Consider the following 23,661-nt stretch of genomic DNA (forward strand, 5'->3'; position numbering starts at 1 on the left):
ACAGAAGTAAGAAAGGTAATTAGCCCTGCGGTGTAGGGAGAGATCTGCACACCTGTGCGGCTAACCATGCCCTGTGCGTGTGAATATCACATTTTGTCTTACTGTGTAAGGTCTTCTTTCTACTCACAATGTGTGGTGCATAAATACCCTTATCACCTGCTATGTATGTATGCTGTTTTATATGTTTAAGACATTTTAGAGATGGACACAATTTAGTTTTGCTACAAGTCAAAATCCTTTCCTTAGACTAAAAGGGGAATTGTAGGGAGAGATCTGTGCACCTGTGCCACTAACCACAACCGTTTTGGGCTTGGCCACAGGTGCATTCAGGGTGTGTGGAATAAAGGGCTGTGAGGGGGCACTCGCTACTTTTCAGGGTTCCGTTAGGGTATCCAAAGACTGCAGAGACTAACTTGGGTTTTCAGTTTCTCATGCAAGTATTTTCCCACAATAAATAATCAACATCATCCTTATTCCGTGTACTGTTATATTTCTTCAACACTGAGCAAAGGACAGATAAGAGAAACAGGTTAATTTAAGTTAAAAGAGCAAGTCAGAAATATGCCTAAGCAGAGGCTCGGCATTTGTAACAAAGAATAATAGGTCTCTGTGTCTTGATTTGGGAGCTGGTTGGTGGCCCATAAGAAAAAGCCTGGTGCAGGTGTGGAGGCCAAATGAAAGCTCGAGAGAGTTAGCTCCCTTCTACCATGAGGATCTGAAAGATCAAACTCTTTCAAGTTCACACTGAGTCATCTCACCGGCCCTAAAGGGCTTTTAAAGATATAAACAGGCTTCAGACCCTCAGCTGACCACTCATTGCATTTAGAATAAATGCAAACTCCCTCCTACAGCCCATAACTTTCTCTATTGTCATTTACGTAACTGTCATATATATTCCTTGTCTGCTGTCACCCTCTCCCACTAGACTATGGAAGTCCACTTTGCCATTTTCACTATTAGGAGATGTTCTCCAGCCACTAATAGTGCCTGGAAATAAAAAGATGTTTATAAGTAAATAAATAGAAAAAAAAAACCATCATTCCAAGATGGCTTGGATGGTGATGTCCCAACCTTAACATAAGGGTCAGGAGTTAAGAAAGGTTAAATGGGGTCAAAAGGTTGAGAGTCTAGTCCTGTTGGACTGGCATCTTCATAGAAGGAGAAGAACCATAGATGTACCTCAGTTGGTAGAGTGTTTACTTAGGATCCACAGAGCTCTGGGCTCTATTCACCGCATAAACCAGACGTGGTGCACACCTGTAATCCAGCACTTGGGAAGTCAAGGCTGAAAGAGCAGAAGTTCAAGATCACCTTTGGCTATATAGAGTGTTCAAGGCCAGTCTAGTCTACTTGAGACTCTGTCCAAAAAAAAAAAAAAAAAAAAAAAAAAGAAAGAAAAAGGAAAGAAAAGAAAAAAGGAAAAATAGAAAAAGCTAAACCAAAATACAGTAAGAGAGAACATCTCTTGTTTTCCTCATGAGCGCAGAGGAAGGTCAGGTGAGGACATAGCCGGTGCAGCCATTTAAGGTCAAGAAGAGAGCTCCTAAACTGAGGGCACCTTGATCCTGGACTTCTAAGTCTGTGGTATTTCACAGCCGAAGACTGGGGCCTGTGCCATCACCACCCGGTTGGCTGGCCTTGAACGGGTCACTGAGCTTCTGCCTGCCTTTGCCTGAAGCTAATAAAAGTCCATGCTCTTAGAATATAGCCAAAGACTGAGTTAACGCGCACAAGGCCCTTATGATACTGTACTAATATTAGCATTCATATTAGCATAAATGGAGCAGGCCCAGGCACACTTAGTGACTGTCAGATCCATGAGAAAGATCAGAACTCCTGAGTAGCAAGTCTCAGAAAGCAGTGCCTGGAAGGAAGGCGGCATGGAGAAACGCTGACCTAAGGGCAAAGGGGAGAAGGAGCGGATATTCTGGAGAGGTGGGCACACAGGAGGAGCAGGATATGTGGTATGCTCAGCAAACAGGAGTTTTCTGGCTTGGGTAAGGAATTTGGAAAGGAGAGGCGAAGGCGGGGTTTAAATGAGTCCACCAGACCCAAGATAAATGATAAATAGGTATTTATTTATTTATTATGATAAATGATAAATAGGTATTATTATTTATTAACAACTTACACAGATAAGAGTAAATAACTGCTCCAGAAGATGCAGTCTCTGCCTTTCCAATGGTTTCTGGAACCCAAGAGAGAGAACGAGCCCTCAGCTCCTCTACTTTATAATGGGTCCCATCTGCACCTGAAACCACGCCCAAAGGGTGTGGCCACCACCACAAGTTCACTGGCAAGGCAAGATGCCATTACAGAGAGGTTCTCATTTGTATCCACACACACAAAATACTAGCATTGGGGCTGGATGGTTAACAGCACGGGCCGCTCTTCCGGAGGATCCTGGTTCAACTCCCATCACCCACATGGAGGCTCACAACCATCTTTAACTCCATTTTCAGAGGATCTGACGCCCTCTTCTGGTCTCCGTGGGTACCAGTCAGACTATAATGATGCTGCATCTCCGTGGGCACGTTCTTGCGTTCTTTGCTTCCCAGACAAGCAGTGCAAATACCAGTCCAGTGTCTGCCTCAAGCTCCCTAAGGCAGGCAAAGAAACACAGGTCCTGAGGTACAGGACATAGGCTATCGCAGAGCCATTCTGGACCCTGAAGGCCCAATGTCCTTGTCCATAAAATGTCCCAGGTAGCGGGGAGATTGACATAAAAGGTTTTGTTGACCTAGACGACAGAAGATGTTAACATTATTGCCTTGAACCATCTGTCATTTGTTGTACTAGTTACTTTTCTTGTTTGTAATCATATATTCGATAAAAAAAAGGTTTATCTGGGCTTACATTATGAGGGATACAGTCCTCCGTGGTGGTGGTGGAAACAGCCATCAGCTGTACCTGCAAGAAGACGAGGGACCTACTTACAGCCAGACCTACCGGGAGGCAGAGGCCAGTAGAGCTGAACTACAAACCTCAGGGCCCATCCCCCAGATACCCACTTCATCTAGCCAGGCTCTGCTCCTAGAGGCTCTACATCTTCTCCAAAGAGTGGTGCCAGCCCAGTGTTCAAATGCACGACGAGCCTGTGGGGACATCTTACATCCACAATCTGACAACCTTCCTCTCCCTGACCCCATGGAGGTCCCAAGAGGAAGGGTTCAGGTCTCAGTTGGCTCCAGGTTTCTCCCCTTACAGTGTTTCCCTGATATAACTTGGGGTTTAAGGACTCCATGGATGTGTGAAACCCAGTTGGATAACCCTGAGACTATCTCCTCTGGAATAGCAAGCCCTCAGAGCCCCAGGCTGGTGCTGACACGCCCTCACTTGGTTAACTTCTTGGAGAAAGGTTCTTCTCACTTCCAGCCTTTAGTGTTGCCCAACTTTGACAGACATTCATAGAGTGACTGCTCTTCACAGTATTACTACCTATATTCAGATACTTTCTAGGCCTGGAATAATCTACTTTCTGTTGCTGTAAGAAAATATCTGAGTTTGGGTACCTTACAAAGAGAAGTGACTTACTTAGCTCACAGTTCTGAGGCTCAAGAGCATGACACCAACACCTGTGTAGCCACCTTGGCTGTCCTGGAACTCACTCTGTAGACCAGGTTGGCCTCGAACTCACAGAGATCCTCCTGCCTCTGCCTCCCCTGTGATGGGACTAAAGGTGTACGCCACTACCGCTGGCTGGAGTTCAAGTTTTTAAGGTAAAATAGATTATTAAAAAATATTGGAAAGTAGGTAACTGGGAAGATGGTTTGGTGGATAAGAACAGTTGCTAGGCAAGCTTTGGAACCTGAGCTGGAATCCCCCAGCACTGTGAAGAAGGGGGCAGGACGATCCTTGGGCCTCACTGGCTGCCAGTCTAGCTCCAGGTTCAGTGAAAGACCCAGTCTGAAGGGTGGGTGTAAGGCAGACTGTGACAAAACAGGACACCCAGCTTTCTCCCCTGGCCTTTGCCTGAACACATAAGCACACAAATGCATTAATACTACAACTCTCCCTCACACATGTACACACAAAATAGACATGGGCAATTAAGCAGAAAACAATATGGTGGGGACTCAGGGAAATCCAAAGCCACAGAGTAACTTAGGTTCAGGCTTCCAGCCTCTGCTTTGAAGGACACCTGTGTCTTAATGGGTGGCAGATATTTGATGTTGTCAATATTTTGACTTGAATCTTTATTGGAGCCTGGTGGTCACAGAAAGCACAGCCCAGGAAACATTACTTATCTCACTCTGGTCAGACTTGTCTGAATGAAAGACAAGTCTGAATGAAAGACAACACAATGACTCCATGTAAAACAAGTAGTCTCCACCCAAGGAGCCAGCTCCCCCAGGGTCAGCCACAGGATGAGAGCTGGAGAGCATGGAGCATCCCCAGCATCAACTGGTGTCCTCCAGCAAAAAAGAGAGAAGGCTGCATTGGATGCGCCAAGGCTGCTTCGGTGTGTGTGTGTGTGTGTGTGTGTGTGTGTGTGTATGAGTGTGTGTATGTTTATGTGTGTGTATGTGTGTGTGTATGTGTGTATGAGTGTGTGTATGTGTATGTGTGTGTATGTGTGTATGTGTGTGTGCGCGTGCTTGTATGTGAATGTGTGTGTATGTGTGTGCGTGCTTGCACGTGTGCACATGTGTGCTTGCACGTGTATGTGTGTGTATGTGTGTGTGTGTGCACGCGCGTGCATGCTTGCACATGCATGTTTATGTGTATGTATGTGTGTGTATGTGTGTGCTTGCATGTGTATGTGTGTACGTGTGTATGTGTGTGTGTGTTTGTGTGTGTGAGTGTGTGTATGTGTGTATGTGTGTGTAGTGTGTGTATACGTGTGTGTGTGCACACACGCGAGTGCTTGCACGTGTGTGTGTGTGTGTGTGTATGAGTGTGTGTATGTTTATGTGTGTGTATGTGTGTATGTGTGTGTAGTGTGTGTATACGTGTGTGTGTGTGTGTGTGTGTGTAAGCCAGAGATTGATGTCCGGGTGCCCTCCACTATCACCTTCCACCTCTATTCTCTTGAGGCAGAGTCTGTCACTGAGTCTGGAGCCAGACTGACAGCTGGGAAGCCCCAGCAATCCTCCTGCCCCTGCCCATAGCAGTTCTGGGGTTACAGGTGCTTGTGTGGCCATACTGCTTTTCACATGGTGGGTGCTGTGGAACTGAACTCAGGCTTTCATGCCTGCACAGCAAGCACTCTTATCCACTGAGCCATCTCTCTAGCTCTTTGGTCAGCTTTGAAAATATAGATGTATAATGTTCTAATTAATTCTTTGAGAATCCCACACATGCATACAAGGTATTTTGATTGTATTCACCATCCGCCACCATCTCCCATGAGACCCTGTCTCTAGACAGATAGATGACGATGGATGGATGGATGGATGGATGGATGATAGATAATGGACAGATGGATGGATAGATAGATAGATAATAGATAGATAGATGATAGATAGATAGATAGATAGATAGATAGATAGATAGATAGATAGATAGAAGGGTGATAAGATGGCTCCCATGGTGAAGGTTATGGCACCAAGCCTGACAACCCAAGTTTTATCATTAGAAATCACAGGGGAAAGAGGGAACTTGTCCTTTGACCTCCACACGTACATGAGGTTTGCCTGCCTCTCCCTAGTAAATAAATGTAAATTTTTAAATGAATTAACATTTTAAAAGAGACAAAAAGAATTTGTAGTCAGAAGGTGAGCCTAGGAGGCACAAGCATATAAATGGCAGCTGTTCAGGAGGCTGAGGCAGGAGGATCAGAACTGCTTAGGAAAGTTGGTGTCTCAAAATAAAATAGTAAGAGTGGAGTGCTTGCTTATCAGGCTTGAGGCCCTAGGACCAACCCCAGAACTATGGTGGTGAGGAATAAGTTGAAGGGGTGTAGAGCAGAGGCTCAGAATGGAACTGTAGATAATTTTTAAACATTGTGTATCAAGCAACAGCAAGCAAATCTTCAGAGGTGGTGGATGTCCTGCTCTGTACCAAGTGTTTGGTGTTTGGTTGATGCGTGGCCATCTGATCCTTGTGACTCTCTACCTTCAAGATGCTGGGAGAATCTGATTGGCTGACAGGAGGACCCTCCTCCTTGTCTTAGTTAGGGTTTTATTGCTATGAAGAGACGCTATGACCACAGCATTTGATGTCCTCAGAAACTGTGAATAGAGACATTCTATTCTCTTTGGGAACATTATACCTTAATTTTATTTGCTTTTTCACAAAGTCAAACAGATTAAGAGAGTTCAGTTTTCCTTTGAGAAGCCATGCTGGTTTAATTAGTCAATGTTTGCAAAGCACATGTTTTTTGAAGAGGGAGACTGATGAGAACTAAGCAGCAGGGTTACGACTTAAATTGTATCAAAACATCATCATCTGACAACATCATCAGCCCACCCTGCCCTTCTATTTGCTGGGCCTTCATTCCACGGAGATTGGTTCTATCTCCTTTTAGTCACATGGGGTCACAGGGTCACTTACAGCCTTTGGCTCTAAGACCACAGGTCTCTATTTCTCTTACAGAAGAGCATCTTGGCAAGATCAAAACAATCACCTCTCACACATCCTTTTCTTCCCTTGCAAGTATGAGTACCCATACTGCACTAGGCTCACTCTTCATTGTGGCTTTCTTTCCTCATCTACCTCAGGAGTGCCGATGAGTGCCTTCAACTGCGTCTTTTGCCCCTCTGCTTTCCTTCATTGTTTTGGTCTCTCTTGTGTAAACATAATTCGACTTAATCCCAGAAGGCCATCTGCCTGGATGTCGACACCTCACTGTTGACCATGACATTACCTTCTACTGCCTTCAGCCCCTCAAAAGCATTTGAGGTTCTCATGACTTGGCTCGTAGCTTCAGTGCTTATAGAATCACCACATTGACTTTCTATCCTCACCAAGGCTTCCTGTTGGAGGGCACTCTCTGTCATCAGTGCTCCTGCTGCACCTCTGCTCTCATTCCCTATAGTGCCTGTGAGCATCCAGCGGCTCAGAAATGGGAGGATTAAACTTCTTAGAATTCCGTTTATGGGAGGGGTGAGTTGGTTGTGTTCCTAATCTTACTACTCAGAAGATAGAGGCAGGAGGATCTTGAGTTGGAGGACAATCTGGGTTCAATGTCGAGACCCTTTCTTTAAAAAAAAAAAAGTTAAAAAGTTAGGTAGATGCTTGCCTGGTGGAATATTTGCCTGGTATGCCTGAAGCCCCGGCCTCGGTGTGGTGATGCCCACCTGTAATTCCAGCCCAGGAGAAACTCAGACACCAGAGTTCCAGGGCATCTTCAATTTCTCCTCCTCCTCCTCCTCCTCCTCCTCCTCCTCCTCCTCCTCCTCCTCCTTCTTCGTTTTGTTTTTGTTTTTCAAGACAGGGTTTCTCTGTGTAGCTTTGGAGTCTATCCTGGCACTAGCTCTGGAGGCCAGGCTGGCCTTGAACTCACAGAGATCCGCCTGCCTCTGCCTCCCGAGTGCTGGGATTAAAGGCCTGCGCCACCAATCCCATCTTCAATTTCACAGAGAGTTCAAGGTTAGTCTAAGATAGACGAGTCCCTGTTTAAAAATAAGTAAGTAAATAATAATAAACCAAAACCAATAAACATAGCAGGCTTTGAGTAGGGGCCTGAGATGGTACTGTCTGCGCACATGACCCAGGTAGTGAGGTAAGCCTTATAGAAGAAGAGTGGTCCTGCCCCTTGATGTGAAAATACTTCACACTTTTGAGGCAGGAAGCTTTCAGAGCCTTGCATGGAGTAGGTGTCGCTATCTACTTGTTGATTAAATGGTTCCAGCAGTAAGGTATTTTAGAAAATGATGGGCTTAGCGATGCCTTGAGACCCAGATGTACCCTGTTAGAAAGATGCACATTTGTAACCAGCTTCCAGGAAAACTTTCCAGTTCTTTCTGAGCTAGAAAATGTTTAATAAAAGTCAGCTTCCTTTTCTTTCTCCCAGAGTGCCTCACCTGGAGAATTTCAGGAGCTCAATAACCACCTGCTATCGCTTTCAGTCACCATTCTAAAGCAGTAATGCATCTCCAGTTCCTTAACACCAGGAGCCCAACCTGTTCCTTTGCACCTTTATTTACTAAAAGAGTAAGGAAGGAGCTGGACAGATGGCTCAGTGGTCAAGAATACTGGGTGCTCTTCCAGGGGACCCAGGTTCCATTCTTAGCACCCACAAAGTGGCTCACAACCATCTGTACTTTGAGTTCCAGGGGATCTGATGCCCTCTTCTAGCCTCTGCAGGCACGTGGCTCACATACATGCATTGCCAGAAAAACACCCATACACAAAAAATAAAAGGTTTTTTTTTGTTTGTTTTTTGAGGCAGGGTTTCTCTGTGTAGCTTTGGAGCCTGTCCTGGAACTTGTTCTTGTAGACCAGGCTGGTCTCCAACTCACAGAGACCCAACTGCCTCTGCCTCCTGAGTGCTGGGATTAAAGGCATGCACCACCACCGCCTGGCTAAAAGTTTATATATATTTTTTTAAAGTTTTAAAGAAATCCAGGTCCCAAGGAAATGCCTCCCTTCACTTTGCAAGAGAAACATCTTGTCACATATCACTTCTGCTCTGTCTAAAACACTTTCTCTTTTTCATCTTCAGGCTAACAAATCAGGTCCTTTATTAGCCCATCTTACAGCAGGTAACTCAGAACTATGGAAATATACAGCTATCCCTTATAATTGGCTAATTCTGAAGGGTGGTGGGTGGCTACAGTCAATTGATTACCACCACAGATTTTGGTGCAGGGTGGTTCTAGTTGGCCCTGATCTGCGGTTCTGCCTAGCTTAGAGACTATGGACAAATTGCCGAGCCTCAGTTTCTCCTCCATAATATGGGTTTTTCAGTTACTGACTGAAGTACAAAAACACAGACAATATTTATCATACCACCATATATTTTCTCAAGATTGTTCTTCGGACAGGACTCAGTCAATGGCTCATGCCAGGATCTCTCATAAAGCTACATGGATGTCAAAAAGTCTCACTCCTCCACCCCCCCGTGCTATCAGATGCTATCAGTGCTATTGATGCTGCTATCAGACACCAAGCACTACTTTTTCCTTGCAGCACCTTTCCCCTAGGTTGCTGTATGTTATGCCAAGTGTGTGGGATCCCAAAAAGACCACCAAGGAGCCAACTCACTGATGCACATGTATAAGATTTAATGTTAAGTTACAAGCCTCGTTAGGGACCCTGTCCAGCAAACTGGCACAGCAGCTGCAGGAAAAGGGTACCTGGTCTCAACTGTAAGGGGTTTTTAAAGGAAAAAACCACAAGCAGGCTGGTGCATGCCTTGGCTGTTCAGGACTGGGTAAGAGTAGGTGACCTTTGGATTCACTGATGTGGGGGCTAGGAGAATTTCAAAATTGTTACTAACAGTTGCCGACAAGGACAGTTGTGATGAGATGTTATTTACCAAAATTAGTCATTGCCTGACCACCAGGATGGGGTCACTTTGTCTTGGGTGGGCACAGTTTGGTATTCCTTGGAACTGTTTATGGTTCCTTGGCTGGAGCTGAATGAGCCTTGTGCCTTGCAGGGAATTTCTCAGGGTGGCTTTTTCTGAGAATGGAGTTAACTCTATCCTCTCCAGTTTACCTTGCTCTTACACCTTCCTTTCAGCAGGACAGTTGGGGTATTAGCAAAGGACAGAAACTAACCACATCTCTTTAAGACCTCCAAAGGAGGACAAGGCCACTTCCATATAATTTAAACGAGGCATATGACAAATCTACCCAAATTTAGCAAAGGAAAAATAGATCATGACTTTTTTTAAAAAAGAAAGATTTATTTATTTTATGTATGAGTGCTTCAGCTGTATGTACAACTTTATAGATCATGACTCTTGATGGAAAGAATGGCAATGTATTTATGGCTAGGGGAGTTTAATTAGATCATGGTAGTCCTTAAATTCTGGTTGCTTATTATTGTTGTGTGCTGTTCAAGCCAAACACCTTTGCTACCTATTCCTGGAGACAGTTGGCTATTGTGTCTGGCCCCTGGTGTTTTCTTGGTATCTCTTGTTCTATCTACATAAAACTGACCCCACAGAGATGCAAAAATAAGGGCACTGATGACAGATATTTATTGGCAGTGCTCATGATTTGCCATGTCCATTTCAAGCACTTTATTTTAGTTATCCAATACTTACAGGTGCTAGAGCTAAATTTATTTTGCAGACAAAATACTGAGGCACAGAGAAAGAATGTGACCTGTCTAAAGATGATTATCTAGTAAGGAGTGGATCTGGGAGTTGCAAATATGAGTTATGTAACCTGATTGACCCCAGAGTCCATATTTGCTCCATTTCTTTATTTGTTTGGTTTTGTTCTATTTTTTTTAAATGAATGAACCTATAGAACTACTGAGTTATGTCATTCTAGATAAGACTCCTTTAAAATTGAATACTTCATATTCAAAATATATAATTCACTGACAAAGCCTAGTTTCTTGATACAGCATGCAAGGCTGAGAAGTGGAATCAGTGGTTTCAAATGTAAATAGGCTAATCCAGAGTTTGGCTCTCTGCACATTGGCTGGTCCTTGAGTGGAGACAAGACAGAAATACCTAGGTGTTCTTTTACCCTTCCACTGCCCCAACCACTATCCTGCACGATTGGGGCATTAATAACCAGACAGGATTGAGCTCCCCACCACTGGCAACTTTGCCGATGAAAGTTTGTAAAACTCCAGTTATTCTGGTTTTTAAGGAGTTACTATTGAGCACCCTGATTGACTTTTAGAAAGACTTCCTTTCCACTTGCCCGATCTTCTCTGATGCAATTTTTTTGAAATGATGTGTCATAGAAGGCTACGCTGCCCTCCTCATGGTCTCAGCGGATATTGGGCTTTCTCCCAGCAAGTTTCACCTCCCACTTCTTTTGGAAATAAAAAGGAAAGGTGTTGCAGGAGTGCTCAGTACCATCTTGAAACTGCATTCTAAGGTCACCCGAATGAGAGCGAGTGAGCAGGCTACGAAAGGCATCCCCAAGGCTCAGAGAGGCATTTAATTCATTTCTCTAGCATCGTCTCACCCAGAACCAAAGCATGATTTCTTTAGCCAACTCTAGGAACATGAGAATGTAACTTTGAGTCAGGGGACCAGGACTGCAACCCAGACACCCACCCCCACTAACTAGTTGTCTAATCCTTAATCAGTTGCTTTGTCTTTCCCGGCTCATTTTCCTCATCTGTCAAGTCAAATGAAGGTTCTGGAATAGATGATCTCTAAAAACCCTTCCAGCTCTACAGTTCTATTCTGGGTCTCTCTGCACCTGCAGATAGACATGTGGGGGCAGGAAGGGCACTGGGGAGGGGGGGTGTAGCCAGGGAAGTAAAACATTTTCACCTGCAGCAGCCTTGTGTCCTTATGTGTGCAGCATAGCACAAGCGTGTCTCAGATTATCCAGATAATTGACCGAGTTCCCTCCTTTCTTTTGCCAATGGACACACAGCTTTCGTTTGGCTGGGAACAGCAGCTGCTTTTCCTGAAATTTCTATCCAGGGCTTCCATCCTCTGCTGTGTCCTCTGGGAAACCTGTCATGTTTTTTCTGGATGGATGCCCATAGAATTTTAATCCAGTCAGAGAGAGAGAGAGAGAGAAAGAGAGGAGAGAAAGACAGGAGAGGAGTGGGGGGCTCAGAACACTATGCACAACAAAAGGCAAAATGTAGTTAACAGCTGTAGATTGACTTTTTATTTAATTTGGTTATTTCAAGTGCTTGCAGCCTAGATGGGCATCTGATAACAATATTATTTGTAATGCAAATACGGAGCTCTGACTAAAGCCAGTGAGTTTACATAGTTAATGCAGGAGACAGCCTGCATATGTGTTGGAGACCTCCTGAGTGCTACCTTGGTTCTGGCATTTCCAGACACTGGGTGAATCTCTAAGTCACCCCAGAAAGTCCCACTGTTTTCCTTTCCCAAGTAAGCATTTGTAGATCCAGTAAGCAGTGCTGGTGGTGTGTCTCTGCCCTCAGAGCTGAAGAGTTCCCCAACTTTAAAAGGTACAATTTTCTAACTAAGTTGTAGAAAGATCTACCCCTCCCCTCGCCAGTAGAAATGTGAATTCCTGAGCTCAGACAGTTGGTGGACAACTTTGAGACACAGGGAATTGGATTTTATTCATCCCAAATCAGGTTGGTGCAGGTTGGCTCCTAGAAATGCTCCTGGCTAGTAATAAATACCACGACCAAAGCAGAACTTCATGTTTTGGCTGCCATCTCCTGTTATTTGGACAAAACAAATGAAAACTAATGTCAAACACTCAGAATGTTTTGGCATGAACATTAAGGGCATAGCCCTGTGTCTCTTTGAGCACCCTTCCTGCCTTAGGGATTCTGGAAACTCAAAGCCGGGAGCGACTGGGAACTGAAATCAGAGCCCTGAGAAATTGATGAAGACCTTGAACACTTCTGAGGTCACAGATAGAGAGAAGTTCAAATTTTGTATTCTTTGACCTGTGGCTTGGACAAGTGACTGAACTTCTTTCGGAGCACCATTCTTTTAACCCTTACCTGGAATGTCGCTACCTTCCTGAGAAAGGGCTTCAGAATATTAAATGTGTTTAGACACCCAATATGAGAGCATTCAAAACAAACAAACAAACAAACAAACAAAAGCTCTCAAGTTCCTACTTGCAACAAAATATGCAAACTTTGTCTCTAAGAAAGTGGAGGGACAGGCACCAAAGTAAAGCAATACAGAAACACACACACAGAAAGAGAGAAAGAGAGAGAGAGAGAGAGAGAGAGAGAGAGAGAGAGAGAGAGAGAAGAAAGGAAGAAAAAAAGAAAAGACAAGAAAAGAAAAGAAAAGGAAAGAAAAGAAAAGAAAAGAAAGTGGAGGGGTAAGGCCGGCTCCCCAGAAATCAGAACGAAGTCGTGAACTGGCCACTCTTTTTTAAAGACTTTCCCCAGGCCTTGACTTCACCAGTAGCAGGTGTGTCTGTCTGCTGACGTCCTGGTAACTAGGAGGCTGCAGAATCCTAAGGCCTAGGGGCCTGGATCCGTTTAAGCTTGCCCAGTTCTGTATGGGCTGTTGCTGGGATCCCAATGATGCTTCCGAGGGTTTTAAACCAGAGAGGGGACCTGGGCGCCCCATGCTGGTTATCCCGAGCCACCCACCGCCTGGTGAGTGGGTGTGGGTCTTTGGGCTGGAATTCAGGACCCGCAACCCGGAGCACTGCTCCCAACCGATCTCAGCAAGCAAATAGGGCACCCAGTCGGGAGCATTGGAGGCCTCAGGAGTCCAGCTTTACAGACGTGGTCAGTGGGGCCAAGAAGGCGGGCGGTGCTTCTCCGTACAGCGGGCTGGCTCGCGAAGGAGGGACCCACCCCTTTCTTCACTCGGTTTCCTTGTCTTCCTCCCAGACCCGCAGCGACAGCGGGAGTTGCAGGCGGTTGCCACAGGGTCGCCCAGGAGGTGTCCGGCCTTAGGGCTGCGCCCACAGAGATATCTTTGAGCTGTCGATTTGCCTTCTCAGACACTCCTCGCCCAGTGGACATCACTCAACACAGTCACCCTAAGTCTCCCCAGCCATATAGTCAAAGCCCAGGTCTGCCTGTGGGGCGACAGATACCCTTGGAAGGGACCAAACGTGGTTGCCCTAAGGGGCCAGAGGTGGCATGGAGAGCAGTGCGGTTACCCGGCTTGGCCCGCCCCCTCCACGTTCAACAGCCTCGAGGGACCGCAGCGGTGGCCTGGAGGTGACAGCCGGACGGTGGGGCGGGCGCGGAGCCCCTCGGAGGCCGCCACACACACTCGCTGCCCTCCCCACTCACTCCCTGCCTCCCACCTTCTCGCCAAGACCCCCGCCCCTCCCCCGCCCGCCTCCTCCCCATTCTTGGAATTGTGTGGAAAAATTCTCAGCCAAACCTCCCACCTCTCCTCCCCCCCCAACTCCCTTTTAAAAACCCCCTTTCCTCTGCGGCCCCTGCACTCTTTGTGAATGAGGGCCGGGAACACGGCCCTTCCCCCGCCCAGGAGCCACGCCAGACCGCCGCACTCACAGGACTGTTTGTTAATAGTCCAATTAGATAATTGCCATCTTTCACTCCTTTTGCTCCGCATTTCCCATAAAGGAATGAATGGGGAGAGCGGCGTGGAGAGGGCTTCTGCCCCGGCAAGGTGACGAGAAGGGCTGGAGCAAGCTCCTTGCACAAGGCCATGCGCTTGAATTGAATCATTGTGGCCTAATCAATGCTGTTATTGGATTACTGGCTGTTGCTTTTCTCAAAGACATTGTAGCAAGACAATGAAATAGCTAGGGGGAAACTTTTTTTTGAAGCAGATCTCACAGTTGAGATTTTTTACTCCCCCCTCTCTCTCCTCTCTCTCCTCTTCTCTCTCTGTCTCTCTCTCTCTCTCTCTCTCTCTCTCTCTCTCTCTCTCTCTCTCTCTCTCTCTCTCTCTCTCTCTCTCTCTCTCTCTCTCTTTCTCTTTCTCTCCCTCTCTCTCCCTCTCTCTCCCTCCACCCCCCTCCTGCTGGACTCTGAGTACAAAGCTGCCCTTTGAATGGGTTGCCTCAGGGCTGTTGGAGGTGCAAGCATGAAAAAAAAAAATCCAACTGAGGCTGCAGGAAGAGGGGCGGCCGTTTAAGATGGCTGTCAGCATCGAGGTGTGTTAAAGAGTCGCTTGGGGAGAAAGCTTGGCTTTTTTGGAGTGTGTGTGGGGGAGACTTTGGGGGGGGGGAACTTTTCTCCTCCTCCCTTCTCTCCCCACCCAGAGGCAACTGCTTTCTTCAGTTACACGGACTGAGGGGGTACCCCCCCCCCATTCAGCTCTATATGGAGAGCCTGGAGGAAAACCCCCTTTAGCCAGTATGCGAGCGGGAAGGTCAAAGGCAAAGAGAAAGTTAATAATGCCTGCTAATGGTGCTAACAATTCAGGATGAATCTTGTCAAAAGTTTTTTCTGGAAGTGTGGGTCTTTGATTGTGTTTCCCGAAAGCAAGACCAATCATTTCCGTTTATTCACTGGCTAAACCCCTACTTGATTGGGGACAAGGACAGAAACCATCCATTACGATCTGATATATTATCCAAACAATTTAGTGTATTCATGAGGTAACTGAAACGTGGGGGCTGCGAAATTACCCGTAATCAATTGCAACAGCGAGTGTGCGTCCCCCGGGTGTCGGACAACCACAACTCGGCCGTCTCAGTAACAGGCGGAGCCGCAGCGTTTTGGAGTTGCGCTGTTCGCTACCTGATCGCCAGGCTGGGGACACTGGACGTGCTCAGAGAACGCGAGCGCTGACGAGGCGGCCTCGCCACTGCTCCACCGGGATCCTGGACCAGACCTGCCGCCTCTCTACTAGCGCGCCACTCTCCTGTCGCCGCTGACCTCCGCGGCCGCCGAAGCCACCCCGCGGGGACATTCATTCTCGCGGGCGACGGAGCTTAGGGGCTGCGTTGTAGGGGTTTTGTCCCCCTCTGCCTCTTTTTTTTTTTCCTACCCCCTCTCCCTTTTCTTCTTTTCTGTGTTGTTTTGCCTATGTTCGGGAAACCAGACAAAATGGACGTCCGGTGCCACTCGGACACCGAGGCCGCCAGGGTCTCGAAGAACGCGCACAAGGAGAGCCGGGAGATCAAGGGCGCCGAGGGGAGCCTTCCGGCCGCCTTCCTCAAGGAGCCGCAGGGCGCCTTTTCGGCGTCTGGCGCTTCGGAAGATTGTAACAAAAGTAAATCCAATTCCTCCGCAGACCCGGATTACTGTCGCCGGATCCTAGTCCGAGGTAGGGATGGGCAGGGCTTTGGGGGCGCGTTCTTTTGGGGGTAATTCTCTGGCCGCAGCTGCGCGCCGCCGCCCAGGGCTGGCGAGGACTTGGGAGAAAGTTGTTCCCGGTCCTCTCTTTCCCGGGCCCGGCCGGCCGCAGGGGATCCCAGCCTGGGGCTCCTCTGAACTCGCTCTCCCGGGGCCTCGGCCCTAGCAGCCCTGAGGGGCCCCCGTCAGCCCAGCTACGGAAAGGAACCCAGGCACTGAGAGCCAGGGGTGGGCAGGCCACCAAACTGCGGCTTCAGACCCGGGTCCTCAGCGGGGACGTGCGCGCGTCCTTCGGGATGAGGACCTGCTGGTAGGCGGCCTGCGGGCTTCTGAGCCCGGGAGGGCAGAGCGCACCCAAAGGAACACTGGGCGTGGAAGAGCAGCCTTCCGCCGCAGGACAGCGCCCGGCCAGTTGGCTGCTGGGCTGAGTGAGGGCCCTGGCGCGGAGCTCCCGGCCTGGCCGCTGCAGCCTAGAGAAACCGCCGAGCAGGGGCGCGGGGCTGCGGACGCCGCCTCCTTGCTTGTCTCGGCCTCGCTCAAAGAGCGGCGTGCGCTCCTCCCGGGCATTAGCGGCTCGGAGGCCGGCTTCAGCCGGCGCCGCCCCCGCCAGCAGATAGCCAGGCCCCGCAAACGGGTTTTCGGTCCCTCCTCCTTCTACCGCCTGGGTAGGAGCCGGCTAGATACCCGGGGTGGGGGTGGGGACTGCAGGAGTGCAGGCTGTTCAGCAGTCTGGGGCCAGGATGGGGCTGGGGTGTTCAGTAACGGCCCCTCTGGGCTACTGGGGACTCGGATCACGCAGAAGAGGCCCCCTAGGCCGGAAGGAACATCCACCTATTTGGAACTCAGGGTTTTTTTCTTTTTTTCTTCCTCCTCGGGTGTCTGGGGAACTCTATCAAGACAAAGTCTGGTTACTCTTCCAATTAATGCTATGAAGTTAGCCCCTTTGGTCTCCATACACCCACAGGGTCTCGGCTTTACGACTGCGGCCACCCCTACACCCGCCGCATCCTGCTGGAGACTTGTTCCTAGCTAGCTCGGGGCGAGGAGGAGGAGGAGGAGGAGGAGGAGAGAACCCCGAGGGTTCTGGTGGCTGACATCTACCCTTCCCTAGATGCCAAGGGGTCTATCCGAGAAATCATCCTGCCGAAAGGCTTGGACCTGGACCGGCCCAAGAGGACACGCACGTCCTTCACGGCGGAGCAGCTCTACCGGCTGGAGATGGAGTTCCAGCGTTGCCAATATGTGGTGGGCCGTGAGAGAACCGAGCTGGCTCGGCAGCTCAATCTTTCCGAGACCCAGGTACCCAGCTGCCAGGGTGCTCGAAGCCCCAGGCTTCCTCTTCCCAGCACTCCAGCCTTACTCACTATCTCCCTTGCTATGGACCAAACCTTCCAGGGACACGGAGGAGTCGGAACTGGACAGGGATTAGTCTAAGGCTTCCCTTCTTTTTAAAATTATCATTTCCGACTCTTCACATCCTCAAGTCCTCCATGGTCTAATTTCTTCATACCTTGGCTTGGCCCAGGGGACCCCATATTTAGTACCTTTGGAATTCCTCTTGGTTCTCAGACTTTAGGATTTCTGGATGGCTTCTGATTTATAAAAAGCTGCTGTCCCTCCCCCCCCCACCCTCCGTTTGGATACATACCGTGTTGGCTATATTCCCAGTAACACCCAGCCTTTGGACCCTTAGGTTTACCCAACACCCAGATCCATTCTGCAGGAAGTGGGATTATAAAGCAGTGCCAAATGTCAGAGGCCGGCCTGTACAAATATGACACCCCAACCCCTTAAAAACCAACCCTGCGCACCCCTCTGGGATGCTCAGAGGTGGTGTCCTCTGAGCCAGTGACTGGGGCAGTAGATCTGGCGACTTGGGTACCAGCCCTACACATTGTGTGGTTTGCATTTTAAGCCCTCTCCTTACCACCAAGTCCCATGTTGCTCTGTAGCACTTTACATAAGCCCTACAAAGCAGAGAGGGTTTGCCCGGTGTGGGTTGTGTGGGTCAGCCAGGGTATGCTAACAACTTGTCAGTTCTCTTCCTCGTCTCTTTCTCTCTGCCTAGCCCGAAGCAGGTGGAGAGCATTTTAGGCCTAAAAATCTGGGCTGAATACTGAGAACCGAGGACAGAACAGATAGGGAAATCTGAGTTTGAGTTGGCATAGTGACATGTCTTACTGTCTGTGTTAACCCCCATCCCCCTTTTAGCTTTCAAAAATCTAAATAGGATGTCCCCCACCCCCACCGCCCACTATAGCCACTATCCTCTATTCTAGGCCAAAAGAGGCAGAAGGGAAATGGGGCGTTGGAATGTATTTAGTCTACATCAGTCTCCTGTCTTCCATGACTCCAAAGTCCCCGATGGAGTGCAGAGGGAGTGATAAAAAAAGAGTATCCTTCTGGCTCTTCAAACTAACTGGTGCTGAAAGGTGGAGAAAGCTGGGCTTATAAATCCGCTCTGCTCCCACCCACCTTCTCTGTCTGCTGCTGGTCAGTCTTTGGCCTAACAAGCAGGGAACAACCCCTTGGAGTCTCTAAGAGGCAGTTAGATTTTCTGGGGCCAAATTTGAACTCACTGAGCTAGCGACCTGGATCTAGAAAGGCTGAGAAGCACTGTTCCCCAGCCACTTCAGCTTCCTGCACAACCTTCCCCAGGCCTTCTTCGGCTCTCCGGCTGTGCCGATTCACCAATTGGTGAACACAAAAATCTCTGTGGGTATCACAGCAGCCCAGTGAAAAAATCTCTGTCTTCCTTCCTTGTTAGTGTCGTGAACGTTTTATTACTTTGCTTTTGTAACCCGCTCTGGCCTAGGCCTGCTTGAATGACCCGGAAGCGTAGCCCAGTGGAATGGTGTCCCCCTCGTGGTGGCTCTTGCTCCGCTAGAAGCTTCGGAGCCTCGATCCTCTGCTGTGGGGTGGGACTGCGACTAGGGCTAGGGTTAGGGGAGGGTCCCAGTAACCCAGGCACCCCCCCCCCATAACCCTGCTGCCTTTGACCCTGCTCTTCCCTGCTGCTCTCTCCCACTTTCCCTCCCGCATATCGGCGCTCAGGTGAAGGTCTGGTTCCAGAATCGGCGAACCAAGCAGAAGAAGGACCAGGGCAAGGACTCCGAGCTGCGCTCTGTGGTGTCGGAGACCGCCGCCACGTGCAGCGTGCTGCGGCTGTTGGAGCAGGGCCGCCTGCTGTCTCCGCCCGGCCTGCCTGCCCTGCTGCCTCCCTGTGCTACCGGCGCTCTCGGCTCGGCGTTGCGCGGGCCCAGCCTCCCGGCCCTGAGTGCTGGCGCTGCGGCGGGCTCGGCTGCTGCCGCTGCCGCCGCCGCTACTGCCCGGGCCCCGCAGGCGCAGCGTCTCAGCACCCGCCTGCCGTGGGCGGCGCTCCCGGCCCAGGGCCTGCAGGGCCCGGGGGACTGCACGCGGGAGCACCCGCCGCCAGCCACGGTCTCTTCAGCCTGCCGGTGCCGTCGCTGCTAGGCTCCGTTGCAAGCCGCCTGTCCTCCGCCCCGTTGACGATGGCTGGTTCGCTGGCCGGGAATTTGCAAGAACTTTCAGCCCGGTACCTGAGCTCCTCGGCCTTCGAGCCTTACTCCCGGACCAACAATAAAGAAGGGGCCGAGAAAAAAGCGCTGGACTGATTTGAAGTGTTACCCTGTATTTATATTTATAACATCTATTGTGGTGGTATTTATGGACTCGCGCGCGTTAGGCGCCCAGTGCTCCTGCACTGGCCTTCCTGGCCCCACTAGGCCTCTGACGGCTCCCCCGCCCCTTCCCCGCAGGTTACAGATTTCATCTCACTTGAGCTGTTTTTTGTTCTCGCTACTTTTCCTCCCTCCCTCTAACCCCAGCTTCCTTCTGAATCCAGGAATGATCCAAAGAATTGGGGAGAAATACCCGAATTAACCAATCCCTGGTTCCCCCATCCCTGCCAGTCAGGGAAGGAACAGACTGAGCCTAAGCCCACCTCCCACACGCACACCTGTTCTGGTTAGGGGCACTGCTCACCGCTCTTATGAATTTTTGGAAGAGGAAATATATTCGCAAGCCGCCAGGGACTAAAAAGGCTTCTTGGTTTCTTTAGATTCCCCAAAAGGGCCTATCTCATCTTGTCAGAGAAAACCAGGGCTTTTGGAGTTCTTGGCCCCGATTTTTAGACCTCTCAGGATAACTGGTGCATAGTCAGCTCCTGTCCGAACAGAGCTGATGGGTTTTATTCGCTTTAGAGAAACTCTAATCGCAGGCTCCTCGATCCCGAGAAATGATAAATCAAACGTCTGGTTAGGCAAAGGTGGTAATAAATTTGATCTAACAGCAATAAGGCAAGAGTAATTGTTACATAAAACCAGATAAAGTGTTACCTGTTTTGAAACACTCATAAATAGTTAAGTTTGCAAAGTGTAAGAAATTCGTGCTAGAGAACGCACCACGGGGACGTGCAAAATTAAAATCCTGAGTGCTGTGACTTTAGATAGGAACTTAAAGAGGAAAAGCCAGTGATGCCAAGGAGAGAAGATTCAGGCTGTCCTCTTATGACAGCTAGTGTGGCTGGTGGCCGGCTCCCAGACTCGAAGCTGCAGTGGACTGGCTGGGGGTGAAGTAAATCAACACCACAGTCTTCTGAACTCTACATCTACAAAGGCTTTTCACTCCCGGATTTCCGAGCACTTGCTTTCGGGAAGGACAAGTTGGGGTGCCCAGCACTATGGCCTTCACCGGTCCTAGTTCCTTGGTTCCAGTGGTTCCTTGCATGGCAGACAGGGCACACACTTCTTCCTCCTCAACCCCAGGGTGTCAGCCATCCCGACTTAGAACCCTTGCCACCACGTGGGTGCAGCCTCAGCCCTCACAGCAACCGCAGCCCCCAGAGCCACCATCACCTTATTTTAACCAAAACCACAGGCCCAGAGCGCGAGGTGCCTCAGTGTCTAGAATGTACTCACCCATCCGAAACAAGCGCAAAGCATTAAAAATATTAGTAACTTTATTGTAAATTATTTACATACGAAGTTTTTTCCCTTTTCTTTTTTTCCATTTCTTTTCTTGTTTCATTTTTTTTCTTTTTGTTCCTCTCTCTTTCTCTTTCTCTTAGGTAAATAGTGAAGAAAATAACGAACGATTCAAACGCGGGTAGGTGTCATTGAATCCTGGCTACTAACTGTGTTCTGGATGTCTTGGCTCTTTGGATGTTTTTGTATTTATGTGGTGAGAGTGAAAAATATATATATCTATGATGATAAAGTGTATTTTTGTCCTATATTTGAAAGATTTACACACACACACACACACACACACACACACACACACACACCCAAAAGAAGACTCAGCAAATGATGAGTCTCAGGGTTAGGATGTGAGTCCCGGAAGTGCAGGCAGGAGGGCCGGCATACAACTGACACTCTGGGGAGTGGACTTTGCGGAGCAGGGGTGGGGGCGGGGCGGGGCAGCGTTTTGTCCCTGAGAAGACCTGCCTCTGATCCTGAGTTCTTTTTTGGTCTCCCCTTCTTTGTCCGAAACACAGGTTTCTCAATGCTGTCCTTTCTGTCCTGCATAAGTTTCTGTCTTCTAACGCTCACAGTGCTTCTAGAGCTTTATCAGCTGCTTCAACATTGGGATCTTATGCAAATCCGCGGTCCCGGACAAGCAAGATTTTAATTAATTTATTTTGACTTAGAAATCTCTGGGCCGTTAAGCAGAAATTTTGAGGGCGAAAGAAAACGATCTACATATTAATCCCTGTGTGTGTGTGTATGTGTGTGTGTGTGTGCGCGTGTGTGTGCGCGCGCGCGCGCGCGCGCGCGAGCTCGCATGGGAGACGCTCCTTCATCCTGTCCCCAGGACACAGGTTGTGGCCCAGGATGGAGGCCTTGCATCTGGACTTGGGGGAAGGTGGGAGTGGCCCTGGAAGATGCTGGCCGTGGACATGACCTCCTCAAAATCTCAAGCAGTGGACACAGTCCATAGGGTGGCATCCCCACAAGTGGGTGTTGCTAGTGCAGGTAGCACAGTTTCCTGGCGGTGCAAGTCAGCCCCTGAACCCCAATTCATATGCTATGCCTGTACTCCCCCATGGAAGAATCCCAAGGCAGAGAGGGAGTGGTGTCAGTGTGGACAGCAGATACTTGAAGTGCCTAGGAGGGACGGCATGGGGGTGGGGCTGTCTCGGGCTCTGGGTTCTGCTGACGTCAGAGCAGCAGCCCACACACAGTTCACTTTTTTTGCTTTACAAAGTCGGTCCCACACCCTCAGTTCTGTGTTCTCTCTCTCTCTCCCTCTCCCTTCCCTCTCCCTCCTCCTTCTCTCTCCTCCTCTCTCCCAGATTCCATCTCTCCCTTACCCTGGCTGCCCCAAAGTCAAGGCTGTGGGTGGCTCTGTCTTCCCTGTCAAAGCTGGTGGCTGGGGCCCTCCTGGAATAGAAGGTGGCATAATCGTATGGAACAAAAGAAAACACAAAATCCCAGCTTTGGGTCCCCAAGAAGCTTGGCCGCTCTGCTCTGCAGCAGAGGCCCGGGAGGATTCGTCCCAGCTCTCTTCACTTCCCACTTTGCTTTCTTCTCCCTAGAAGGGGAACTGTCCCCACCCATGCCTCTCCCTGTCACCTCCCTTCCCTCTTTGGCTTTGAGCAGAGCTACTAAGCTGGGCGCCTGCCACTTAGGGAGCACAATTGTTCTTAAAGGACCTCTTCTCCCATGAAAATGAATCACAATTTTAATTAAAAAACGTTTGTAGACAATCCATTTAATTTTAGTGACTGTCTTGTTTTCCCTCCTTCTGCAAGGGCCTCAAGCAAGCTGCCTTACTTTCCGGAGGCCTCTGGAACTGGAGACTCAGGGAAGAGGCAGGTGGCTTTGGTGACAACAGCTGGCTCCACTTGGGAGAAGGTGGGAGGGCTCCTGGGATATAGGAACAGCTGGGGTGGGGGCTGCTGAGAGGACTGTCATTCTCAGGCCTGTACAAAAAGCATCGTCCACAGTTGTAGAGCAAGCAGAAAGGAAAGGAAAGAAAGCCCTTCCTCTAACCCCCTGTGGCTTTGCTGGTCAGGTCTGGCAAGTTAGTTAGGGAGTCGATTTGAGGACTCAGACGCCACTCTTTCATGGGGCCTCACTCCCAGGTAGTTGTGTTGCTCCTCTTGAACAGCAGTTAGCTACTCTTATGGCTTACAAATAGGGATACACACACACACACACACACACACACACACACACACACACACTCCTGACTTGTCCCTTTGCTTTGCTTCTTTTCCTGCTTAGATGTTTTTGAACACTGTGTCTTTTTCCTGGTTGGAAAGAACTCTTATATCTTATTGCTACGTTGTCCACCCACTCTAAGGAGTCTTTCTAAGGTTCCCTGAAGGGTTTTCAAGGCATGCACTTCAAACCTCCTGATGTCCTGTGTCTGAGAGACTCGATTATACACCTGATCAGAACTTAAACCCTCGACTAGGTCAAAGTTTTCCAAGATACAGCTTTCCTGCCACCTGTGTGTCAGCCTCTTACAGTGAAAATCCCTTAACTCTTCCCCTATTTCAGAATCAGAAGTTTGGGGGTTGTGCTTTGAGTGCGTGCACGTGTGTGTGTGTGTGTGTGTGTGTGTGTGTGTGTGTGTGTGAGTGTATCCCTATTTGTAAGCCCTAAGAGTAGCAGAGGGCAGAGGAGAATGTTGAGTGTCTTTTTCTCTCACTTTCCATCTACTTCTGAGGACAGTATCTCTCATGAACCTGGAGCTTATGGAGTCAACAAGATTAGAAGACCAGGACGCTCCAGCGACCCTCTTGTCTCTGTCCCAGAAGTGCTAGGTTCACAGGTGTTTGTCACCACTCTAGGCTTTTTACATAGGTGCTGGGGATTCAAACTGAGGTCCTTATGTTTGTGGGGCAAGCATTTT

General features: G+C 49.0%; 1 protein-coding gene across 1 annotated transcript; it reads left to right on the forward strand.

The window, feature by feature from the left end:
- Nucleotides 1-14,436: 14,436 nt before the first annotated feature.
- On the forward strand, nucleotides 14,437-21,020 carry Vax1 (ventral anterior homeobox 1). The gene is given in 4 exon segments (XM_027406870.2): nucleotides 14,437-15,748; nucleotides 16,889-17,076; nucleotides 18,832-19,099; nucleotides 19,102-21,020. Coding segments are annotated over 4 exon segments (1,008 nt in total). The 5' UTR covers nucleotides 14,437-15,507; the 3' UTR covers nucleotides 19,413-21,020.
- Nucleotides 21,021-23,661: the final 2,641 nt, after the last annotated feature.

Source organism: Cricetulus griseus, chromosome 3 (assembly GCF_003668045.3).
Source record: "Cricetulus griseus strain 17A/GY chromosome 3, alternate assembly CriGri-PICRH-1.0, whole genome shotgun sequence".
NCBI classification, from domain to species: domain Eukaryota; kingdom Metazoa; phylum Chordata; class Mammalia; order Rodentia; family Cricetidae; genus Cricetulus; species Cricetulus griseus.